The 12,172-nt window shown below is 42.6% G+C and overlaps 1 protein-coding gene across 1 annotated transcript in view; it reads right to left on the bottom strand.

The window, feature by feature from the left end:
- Positions 1–6,825: 6,825 nt before the first annotated feature.
- Positions 6,826–12,172, bottom strand: part of rxfp1 (relaxin family peptide receptor 1) — a 138,751-nt gene continuing 133,404 nt past the window's right edge. The window contains 1 exon segment of the mRNA XM_048539259.2: positions 6,826–7,103. Coding sequence (XP_048395216.2) covers positions 6,826–7,103 — 278 coding nt within the window.

Here is a 12,172-nt window from a genome sequence, read left to right on the forward strand (position 1 = left end):
TCTGAAATACAAGTGAAACGGTGCAGAAAATCTGAAATGAAAACTGAAGATTGTGGAAAAACTCATCAAGTCTGGCAACATCTGTGGAGAATGCAACAGAATTATGATCTTTCAGAGTAATGCTATTACATAAAGTAACTACAGCAACAGTTATAGTTTGCTAGCATTCATGTTTGCATTACTTTTTTTCCTCCCCTGATTTGCTTTCACCCTCGCACTCCTGCAGACAGTGTTTCAAGATAATTTATGGAGTCAGTCAAACGTCTTATCAGCAGCACTGGGATTGCATTTACACATGGATTACAGTGGTTCAAGCAGGTGGCTCAGAACCACCTTTTTGAGGGTAATAGGAGATGATAACAGATGATTAGATCTTACTGTCTTGAATTGATCTTGCACCTTAGGTCACCAAAATGTTGCGATTTGTTTTCAAAGTTTATATGGCTTTCTATACAGGTGCAATGTCCAAAACTTCACCCCCATGGGACCAAGATTGTACCATGTTTTGGATCTTACTATTTAGGTCAAGTAGTTCTACCAATGCCATATATATTGGAGTACTTACATTTGCTTTCTCTGCACTGACCTGTTTTCATAGGACATCCTTTACATAAACGCAAGAGAATATTTCTGAATTCCTCTCTGTGCGTAATAGTTGGAGTTGATTGGGAGTACTGTTTTCTAGAACAACATCATCAGTTATAAATTTAGTTCACAGTTAACGTCTTGCAGAAACCATGTTTATGATATCAAAACATGGTGTTGCCCTTCACAATAGTTTTGTCTAGGACTGATTACTCTTTCAATTTGCTGTTGTGATAGTTACCAGCCTGCACAATTCATAGATGAAAACCTTTAAGGTAATTTGCCTAATTTGTTGAAAATGTCTGGTTTTCAAATAAATTTGATTTTTGGACTGTCAGATTTGTGACACTATACCTGTATGAAATTATAAAGTCATTTTAATGAATGAATAAAACAATAATATTTTGTGAAAGTTGATTTTTAAAAAATTGGATCATGGAGAATAAGTGGTCTGAGTTTATCCTGCATCACAAGAAACATTTGATTTGGTTGATGCGCTTTTATTCTGCTTCTTGGTTTTCATTTTTGTTGATTTTTTTTCATGTCAGACTGCCATATATTTAACAAAGGTCTGGGAAGTCACATCAGCTCTTTCAGCTCAAGTGGATGACTTAACTGCAAAATGCTCAGAAAATGCTCAATTCTTGAAAATATGGAGGGATCTACTCCAAGAGGGATATGAATCCCTGAAACCAAACAACTAACTGCATGCACAGAAGAGATGTTAATACTGTCCTTTATGGAAGAAGAACTTAAAGACAAAATGTTTAATGTGGAAACCATTAAGAATCTGCTTTAAGCAAGGCAAACAATCACAAGAGGAAGAAACTAAATAAGAGATGCATGAATATCTGTTTAGAGTCATGTGTTGAGTGGAGAGTGTTGAAGATCTAGTCTTGGATGCAGTGATGTTGTAACATACCTTTTTTTTAATCTAAGATTTTTAAACTTTTGAAACTGGATGGCAAAATTCAGTATATTTTCTCCCCAGGTAAAGCAGCAATTCATGGCTTTAGCTCAATCATATGTTAAGAAATGTTTGTGATTGAAATTAAAAATATAAAGGAAGTGGGAATAATTATTTAAGCCTATCATAATTATTGCTGTGCCATGACTTTGAAAGTTGAGCTTGGACATCAGGAGTTGTGCGTTTCTAAAACAGGAGTATTCATTTTCATAAATTTCACAGAATACCTTCTAAATTTTTTATAATAAATCTGACTCACTGTTTACTTGTAGTGTGCTATGAATGGTGTTTTCGACAAAAAGGCAATTTTCTGAGAAACTGGAAAATTGACTGTTGGCTTGAAGTGGTCAATGCTGCTGATATTTTTTAATATTAAGGTATGCTAATCTACAGTATGCTTGAAAAGTATGAATTTGGAATGTGCGTTGTACAATATAATGCACAAGCTTTTTGCTTCCCTGAGGAAAAATTGTGAACGTTATGTGTGCATAAATTTGGAAAGGAAGAATACAATGAGTTGGATTAATGCTAATTGATCAGTGGTTAGACTGCTGTTAAAGTAACAAAATTGATATCATCATTGCTTGTTCCATGATTTTGGGCAAACTAAAGATTTGTATATTTGTACTAACCTTGCTGAAGAATTAAAGTTTAATGGAATAAAATTTTAAATTTTAGATGTTATTATTTTATTTTAAACATCTTCACTCCCTGTAACCATCTGAGTATGTTGGGGAATTGAGACAAAAACAGAAATTGCTGGAGAAATTCAGCAAGTCTTGCAGTATCTGTGAAGAGAAAGCAGAGTTAATCTTTTGAGTCCAGTGACCACTGGTGACAACACTATTCTGATTTTTCTCTTCTCTTGAAAGTGAAAGTTCACACTAAAATCCCAGTCAAGTGACTTTTCTTCCTCATGCAGAAATATGTATGGTGCACTTCAGTGGACCATTCAAACTGAAGCATTGGCCAGACTCACCCTTGTACTCATTTATCATCTATACGCACACACGTCTGGTAGGTGTTTGCAGTGATTACTAACGTTTGTTGATATATTTTGATTTTTTTTATTTCATTACCATTTCCAGTTCATGGTGGTCATGTAAATTTGTGCAGACTAAGAGTCACCTTGCAGTACCTTGAATTGTATGAATCCATCTCTGCTAAACCATATATTTTACAACACACTAAAATATTCAAACACAATAATATTATATTGGAAAAAAATGACTTTTATAAAATAGTGATCTACTACATGTAAAGATAGAAGTACTTGCTAAAACATGGCTCCAGTGAGAATCATACTTTGGGCTTCTTAGTATGAAAATCATGAGTTATTTCGACAGACCAAATGTCACAAAATTTTGCTTAAAGGTTGCTTATAAAACTCAAATCTTCAGAACAAACTGAACAGTGTACTAGTATGCACGTATAAAAAAGATTTATTTAAAGTTATTTACAGTAAAATTGCAAAATATTGTTTGTTATACCATTAACTTGTTCCTTTTGTAATTATGAATGGTATTTTTTGTAGATTTTCCATTTCAATTCCTTCATGTATAGTGAATGTGACTTGGAATAGATTTTATTGATATTGCTGGTTGCGTAATAAGGTTTCAGGAATGTGGTTCTACTGTCTAAGAATGTAGAGCAATTCTGTTCCTCTAATTCTGTACTTTAGTCACCAGTTGTAAATTCATTGTTCATGTTTAGATGCTGTCTTGTGTTTTGATCCGTATACCTGTTCAGCATTTCACAATTTTTTTTCAAAAAGTAGTTGAAATATTTGTATTGTCAGCATTCCTGTGTTGTAAATGAATAAAATTAACATTTCAACTTTATTTAGCTCAGCGTTGAGATGTGAAGAATTGTTGCACACTTTCAGATTTTTTTGGGATGGGGTTTTCAAGAATGCATATTTTGATGCATGCTTTCAATTTGCTAAATTTAAATTTGATCTCTGCAATTTTAACAATTAGGCTATAACCAAGAACTAGCTTGGTATTTTTAATGTCATAAATTTTTGTATTTGATTTCCTTTGAGGAATTGCTGGGATTCCTGTGGAATTTGCTTCTTTCCTTTGTGTTTGTCGACCTCCTAACAACACATTATGTTGATGTAATTCAGTAAGACATTTACAGTAAAATACTCTTTAAACTCAAAGGCAAAGATCCCAGGAACATATCACAGTTTCCACTGGGTCCCTGGCACCAGATGTGTCATTTGCCACAGCAAATGAGAATTGCTAACTCAGCAGACACTGATAATTAAAATTGGGAGTCTCTATCCATCTGCCTTGCCAAACATTAAATAACAAAAGACTGTTGTTTCACACAAAATCAGGCTAAATTGAAGTACATATTGTGAGAATCTAGATATATTTTTCCCAAGATTTCTTGATAATTTCAGAATTAATTTAATGATACAAAAGGAGGTCATTCAGCCGTAGTGTCACTGGCTCCCAAAAGAGCTACCCACCTTGTCCCATTCTCTAGCCTTATCTCCATAGCCCTCTAAATGCATCACAAGTATGTATCGAGCTCTCTTGAAACCTCATATAGAATCTGTTTTCAGCATTCCCAGGCAGTGCATTCACTGAGGTGTTCAGTCATGTAGGTATACAAGTACTAATGGTGGCATAGGATATAGACTGAAGGGTATGTGAATAATCATCAGCCTGTCAATGCCGTTTCACAGGTTTGTAGCTTTATTGATTATTCCAGTTAGGTAATTAAACCTTTGCTGGAAGGGCCATAATTTTCCTCCAGGTCATTGATACAACAAAAAATATACACAACATACCGCTTTGAACTGAGGGTTCTGAGGGAATCAGGTAAATAATTATGTTGCTATCATGATTGACAAATTTTCTGCCGAGTACAAAAATTCATCTGTTGATACCATTATGTCATCTAGTGAGTGCAAACATCCCAGAACATAAGGTTTAGTGAGCACCATTGTCATTATTTGAGCATGTGCTTAGGCGGTCAGTTAGCTACAGCATATTCTCAGATAAGACAGAGCAACAGATCATTAGATATCCTTTTCTTCCCTCTGCACTTGGGCAACCAGACAGATAGTGAAAAGGACTGCTCCTTAATTGTGGAAGATATGAACAACAAAAACTCCAGGATGAATATCCAAAGAACATTATACCTGAACTGTCTATAGGCAGCTTTGTCAAATAGTTACTCATAAACAACATCCCCCACTTACACTTCATCACTTGGCCATCATCAAGTCTTTTCAAATTCAGTCTTTGTGATTCTTTCTGAAATCTGTTAGAGGCTTTTATTCTCACTTTCCCTGGTCTGTCAGGTTTACTTTGTATATCAAAGACTAAAGTATATTACAAAAAATGCTGCAAAAATTTTACCCATATAATGCTTACAATCACAAGTGAACCATTTATGTAGACTTGTCTGAAGATTAGGTCAGACTGCTCTGTTCAAACTTCCAGTCATTCACCAATTAACTTTCCCAAGTTGGCTAAATTTTTATTGTGAGGCAAGCTGTTTGATACTGTTTCCATAAAAAGAAACTATACATCCAAGTCTTGACACTATCCAGTCTCTAGCAAATGATCACTTTGACTAAATATCACAAATGTTTCGTGTTTTCCGTGTTGATTTGATCAACTAACTCATTAAGACTTGCTTGCATCTCCTTGGAAAGACGCTTATCTCTTGCCCTTAATGAACTTTAGCATAAAACTTAGCTTCTGCTCAGTGTTCACCACCTCAATGTCATCCAATCAACTGTATGATATTTACACAGCACAATTCCATGACAATCACAAACTCAGCTTACAAATGGTCACACTATTAATGCATCTGATTCACTGTGTTGTTTTAAAGAAAACTTTTCCAGAGTTACTGCACCAATTCAGTCTATTACTGCTGAGTTACACCCCTTTAATCTAAAAACACACACAGCTACACATTCCTTCAGCAGAACACAAATCCTTTTTAAGAAAAAACCCTTTCTAATCATTAGGCCATCACCAGGTTTCATGTGTTTTTCTGTTCATTTCAATCTAATTTAATTTTGGGTAACCCAGAAAATTTTAGGTTAATATTTACACTGTACATACAATCTCTCTCACTAGCCAGTCTAATTCTCTATGAGTTGAGTGCCTCAATGAGAGGCATAGTTGGCATAGATGTGGCAATTTGTGAGGATCCAGGAATAAAGCACACAGACTGAATCTACTTATGGTCAAAATAACAGCAGCCTGATGCCAGGGTTGTAGTATTGGATTATAAAAATGGCAGGTCCTGCAATATTGCCTTAAATTAAATACAAAGTTCAGTTATTAGGTAGAATCCACTTAAAGTTGTGAACATGGGTTCATGAGGTCAATATTTCTACCCCATTTAATCCTCAAACTTAAATTTATGCAACATTGAACCAATCATAATCATGAAACAACAGAAATCATTAACATTACTTTTGTTGTATATTTACAACATTGTTTCCAGAACACTGTATTTAATTAATCTAAGGAATAGAGGTACAATTTTAAGATCACATTTATTTTTAAATCAAGTAGGTTAATTATTCCTAGTGAATACCGCCACAGCTTGACTTTTGGAAGCTGCTACATCGTTGTGTAGGTTATCCCAACAATATCCATATGCTGTATTAATGAGTGATAACTGACTTCCAAAACATGAGCCTTATGTACAGAAATATGGATTATGTAAGCTGATTAATATCTACAAATAGAGTGTGTACAGTAATAATTCAAACTGATCAATGAACACCATAATAAAGCTTCTGTGCTGTCACTGTGGCCTCATCTGCCATGATCCACAATAAGGCACATTAAATATATATTTTATGTAAATAGAGAATTTACTTAAATGGTAAATAATCTGTATACATGCGTTAACACATTGCATAAAGCCACTAAAGCAATACATTAAAACATGGTTCAGGTCATTTATGTATCATTCTGAGATAATAATTCAGTAAGAAGATGCATGACAACACATCAGAACAGCAGTGTTCATTTACACATCTAATGAAGAAGATACACCAAAATAAAGATGTCTGTCAAAAATACTAAAAGTCAAAATACAATCAAAATTTAAGTTTGCTTGTAAGCAAATAAATAAGATGAAGTTTTATTTTTGCTTAAAAACTTGGCAATGTTTTTAGCCCAGATCTTCAGCTAAATGCAATCACTTTGTGATATGACAGCACCCACCTTGTGCTAAATTTTTGATACAAAATATTCTAACAGCAGCTTCTATGTAAGCGTTTAGTTTCATGGTGATTCATGAGTCAGAGAGGTTTCTGAAGGATTTTGTAAAAGTTCATTTTTTCCTACTGTTGGTACGCTCTCCTGCAATGGCCAAACTTCTAAGAGAATGAATGATGGTGCATAGATTTTCTGACTTCGTTTGTTTACAGATCTTCTTTTATAGTTGTACCAATACTGTAGTATCATTTTCTTGAAAGTTCGAGTTGTTAGAGTGTAGCGGATTGGGTTCAATGCACTATTAATGGGCAATATGAATATAACCACCCAGGAACTTATGGTACCTGTTTGGAAAACAAAAGAACAACCTATTTTTATTTGAAAAAACCCCTGAAATTACATTCAGTTCAATTATCCCAAATCGCCTGAATACAATCTTTGTAGGCCTGATAGTATAAATCTTTTCCTTCATCTTCATGTGCATTTGAATTTAAACCCGGTCACATGTAACTCAACTAAAGTCAAGTGGTAACATCATGGTATCAGAGATAATGGGAACTGCAGATGCTGGAGAATTCCAGGATAATAAAATGTGAGGCTGGATGAACACAGCAGGCCAAGCAGCATCTCAGGAGCACAAAAGCTGACATTTCGGGCCTAGACCCTTCATCAGAGAGGGGGATGGGGTGAGGGTTCTGGAATAAATAGGGAGAGAGGGGGAGGCGGACCGAAGATGGAGAGAAAAGAAGATAGGTGGAGAGAGTATAGGTGGGGAGGTAGGGAGGGGATAGGTCAGTCCAGGGAAGACGGACAGGTCAAGGAGGTGGGATGAGGTTAGTAGGTAGATGGGGGTGTGGCTTGGGGTGGGAGGAAGAACAGGTTAGGGAGGCAGAGACAGGTTGGACTGGTTTTGGGATGCAGTGAGTGGAGGGAAAGAGCTGGGCTGGTTGTGTGGTGCAGTGGGGGGGAGGGGACGAACTGGGCTGGTTTGGGGATGCAGTTGGGGAAGGGGAGATTTTGAAACTGGTGAAGTCCACATTGATACCATTAGGCTGCAGGGTTCCCAGGCGGAATATGAGTTGCTGTTTCTGCAACCTTCGGGTGGCATCATTGTGGCACTGCAGGAGGCCCATGATGGACATGTCATCAAGAGAATGGGAGGGGGAGTGGAAATGGTTTGCGACTGGGAGGTGCAGTTGTTTGTTGCGAACTGAGCGGAGGTGTTCTGCAAAGCGGTCTCCAAGCCTCCGCTTGGTTTCCCCAATGTAGAGGAAGCCACACTGGGTACAGTGGATGCAGTATACTACATTGGCAGATGTGCAGGTGAACCTCTGCTTAATGTGGAATGTCATCTTGGGGTCTGGGATAGGGGTGAGGGAGGAGGTGTGGGGGCAAGTGTAGCATTTCCTGCGGTTGCAGGGGAAGGTGCCGGGTGTGGTGGGGTTGGAGGGCAGTGTGGAGCAAACAAGGGAGTCACGGAGAGAGTGGTCTCTCCGGAAAGCAGACAGGGGAGGGGATGGAAAAATGTCTTGGGTGGTGGGGTCGGATTGTAGATGGCGGAAGTGTCGGAGGATGATGCGTTGTATCCGGAGGTTGGTGGGGTGGTGTGTGAGAACGAGGGGGATCCTCTTGGGGCGGTCATGGCGGGGGCGGGGTGTGAGGGATGTGTTGCGGGAAATACAGGAGACGCGGTCAAGGGCGTTCTTGATCACTGCTGGGGGAAAGGTGCGGTCCTTGAAGAACTTGGACATCTGGGATGTGCGGGAGTGGAATGTCTTATCGTGGGAGCAGATGCAGCGGAGGCGGAGGAATTGGGAATAGGGGATGGAATTTTTGCAGGAGGGTGGGTGGGAGGAGGTATATTCTAGGTAGCTGTGGGAGTCGGTGGGCTTGAAATGGACATCAGTTACAAGCTGGTTGCCTGAGATGGAGACTGAGAGGTCCAGGAAGGTGAGGGATGTGCTGGAGAAGGCCCAGGTGAACTGAAGGTTGGGGTGGAAGGTGTTGGTGAAGTGGATGAACTGTTCGAGCTCCTCTGGGGAGCAAGAGGCGGCGCCGATACAGTCATCAATGTACCGGAGGAAGAGGTGGGGTTTGGGGCCTGTGTAGGTGCAGAAGAGGGACTGTCCCACGTAACCTACAAAGAGGCAGGCATAGCTGGGGCCCATGCGGGTGCCCATGGCCACCCCCTTAGTCTGTAGGAAGTGGGAGGAGTCAAAAGAGAAGTTGTTGAGGGTGAGGACGAGTTCAGCTAGGCGGATGAGGGTGTCAGTGGAGGGGGACTGGTCTGGCCTGCGGGACAGGAAGAAGCGGAGGGCCTTGAGGCCATCTGCATGCGGAATGCAGGTGTATAGGGACTGGATGTTCATGGTGAAGATAAGGTGTTGGGGGCCAGGGAATTGGAAGTCCTGGAGGAGGTGGAGGGCGTGGGTGGTGTCACGGACGTAGGTGGGGAGTTCCTGGACCAAAGGGGAGAAAATGGAGTCCAGATAGGTGGAGATGAGTTCGGTGAGGCAGGAGCAGGCTGAGACGATGGGTCGACCAGGGCAGGCAGGTTTGTGGATTTTGGGAAGGAGATAGAAATGGGCCGTGCGGGGTTGGGGAACAATGAGGTTGGAGGCTGTGGGTGGGAGGTCCCCTGAGGTGATGAGGTCATGAATGGTGTTGGAGATGATGGTTTGGTGCTCGGGTGTGGGGTCATGATCAAGGGGGCGGTAGGAGGTGGTGTCGGAGAGTTGGCGTCTGGCCTCGGCGATGTAGAGGTCAGTGCGCCATACTACCACTGCACCACCCTTGTCTGTGGGTTTGATGGTGAGGTTGGGGTTGGAGCGGAGGGCTGCCCGTTTTGCGGGCGAGAGGTTGGAGTGGGTGAGAGGGGTGGAGAGGTTGAGGCAGTTAACGTCTCGACGGCAGTTAGAGATGAAGAGGTCAAGGGAGAGTAGGAGGCCTGGGGGTGGTGTCCAGGAGGAGGACTTGTGTTGGAAGCGGGTGAAGGGGTCAGTGGAGGGAGGGTTAGGCTCCCGGTTGAAGAAGTAGGCATGGAGGCGAAGACGGCGGAAAAACTGCTCTATGTCCAATCGTGACTGGTATTCGTTGATGTGCGGTTGTAGGGGGACAAAGGTGAGCCCCTTACTAAGGACGGACCGTTTGTCCTCAGTCAGTGGGAGGTCTGGGGGGATGGTGAAGATGCGGCAGGGTTCAGTGTGGCTGTCTTCTCTGGGGTTGCTGGCTGTAGAAGTTGTGGGCGGAGCAATGAGGTCGTCGGCCGTGGGCGGGGTTCCATCGGCGATTGGAGGATCGGGTTGGGCGGCAGCAGCTGCGGTGAGGGTGGTGTGTGAGGTGTTGTACCTGGAAGTGGAGGTGGTGACTGCAGCAGCGGTTCCGGAAGTTCTGTGGCCGGCGGAGGCGGGTGTGACGTCATCGGTGGGGTCTCCGGCCGTGTCCTCATGGTCAATGGCGGCGGGTGCATGGTTTGGGAGGGGCAGGGACAGACTCGGGATTTGGGAGGTGCAGGAATCCTCTTGTGGGCGGCAGGGACCAGTGAGTTGGTTGTACTTAGGGTTTTTGGTGTCCAGGAAAGCTGAATGAAACTGGGTGTTCAGTCTGTGGATCCTGCGGAGGATAAAAAACAGCAGGGGTCCTTTGCAGGTCTGGGAGAGGGAGGCTCTGAGCTGGGGCAGGATGGATTGCAGTGCCTGGAGGTGCCGGCGCATGGCTGCGAGTGTCTGTTTCAGGAGTCGCAGGGAGAAACGCTTCCGAAGGTTCTGAATATTCTGGGTGTAGAGGTGGTCACGGTTGGTGGTCACCCTCTTCCGCACGTACATAGGTCCCAAACCCCACCTCTTCCTCCGGTACATTGATGACTGTATCGGCGCCGCCTCTTGCTCCCCAGAGGAGCTCGAACAGTTCATCCACTTCACGACCTCCCTAACCTGTTCTTCCTCCCACGCATCCCTTCCTCCCACCCCAAGCCGCACCCTTATCTACCTACTAACCTCATCCCACCTCCTTGACCTGTCCGTCTTCCCTGGACTGACCTATCCCCTCCCTACCTCCCCACCTATGCTCTCTCCACCTATCTTCTTTTCTCTCCATCTTGGGTCCGCCTCGCCCTCTCTCCCTATTTATTCCAGAACCCTCACCCCATCCCCCTCTCTGATGAAGGGTCTAGGCCCGAAACGTCAGCTTTTGTGCTCCTGAGATGCTGCTTGGCCTGCTGTGTTCATCCAGCCTCACATTTTATTATCCTGGTAACATCATGGTAATGTGCCTGAACTAGATACCCTGAACACCAAGCTCCAATGTTCTGGAAACATGGGTCCAAATCACAACATGGCAGATGGTCAAATCTGAATTGAGCAAACAAAAATGGTATTAAAAGTGAGCCCAGCAGGCCAAGCAGCATCAGAGGAGCAGGAAAGCTGACGTTTCGGGCCTAGACCCTTATTCAGAAATCTGAAGAATGGTCTAGGCCCGAAACATCAGCTTTCCTGCTTCTCTGATGCTGCTTGGCCTGCTGTGTTCATCCACCTCTACACCTTCCATTCCTTAGACGACATGTCCATCCTGGGCCTCCTGCAGTGCCATAATGATGCCACCCGTAGGTTGCAGGAACAGCAACTCATATTCCGCTTGGGAACCCTGCAGCCCAATGGTATCAATGCGGATTTCACCTCCTTCGAAATCTCCCCTCCCCCCACTGCATCCCAAAACCAGCCCAGCTCATCCCCGCCTCCCTAACCTGTTCTTCCTCTCACCTGACCCTCCTTCCACCTCAAGCCACACCTCCATTTCCTACCTACTAACCTCATCCCGCCCCCTTGACCTATCTGTCCTCTCCGGACTGACCTATCCCCTCCCTACCTCCCCACCTATCTTCTCCTCTATCCATCTTCGGTCCGCCTCCCCCTCTTTCCCTATTTATTTCAGAATCCTCTCCCCATCCCCCTTTTCTGATGAAGGATCTAGGCCCGAAACATCAGCTTGTATGCTCCTAAGATGCTGTTTGGCCTGCTGTGTTCATCCAGCTCCACACTTTGTTATCTCAGATTCTCCAGCATCTGCAGTTCCCATTATCTCTTCAGGGGGTGAGCTGTTGCCTGTGCTGTACACAAAAATCATCAAGCAGTGAAGCAATGGAAGGGAAGTTATTTGGTTTCTTTTGCATGAATGAAGCAGCTGATTGAAAAGTTTGTTTGGCACATATTTCTAGTCTTTAAAGACTATACAGCTTGCCTCAGGGCATAGCTACTGTATCCAGTGAATTATTGTTATTTAGAGTGATGGAAATAGCTGAAGACTGGCTTCTGTGTTGCTGAGGACTTCAGGTGGAGGAGGATATAAATCAAACACTTGGCATTTCCGAAAGAAGATAGTTGTAAATGTTTCAGCGTTTTTGGACTCTGTGCCATTA

The sequence above is a fragment of the Stegostoma tigrinum genome, chromosome 1, assembly GCF_030684315.1.
Source record: "Stegostoma tigrinum isolate sSteTig4 chromosome 1, sSteTig4.hap1, whole genome shotgun sequence".
In the NCBI taxonomy this organism is placed as follows: domain Eukaryota; kingdom Metazoa; phylum Chordata; class Chondrichthyes; order Orectolobiformes; family Stegostomatidae; genus Stegostoma; species Stegostoma tigrinum.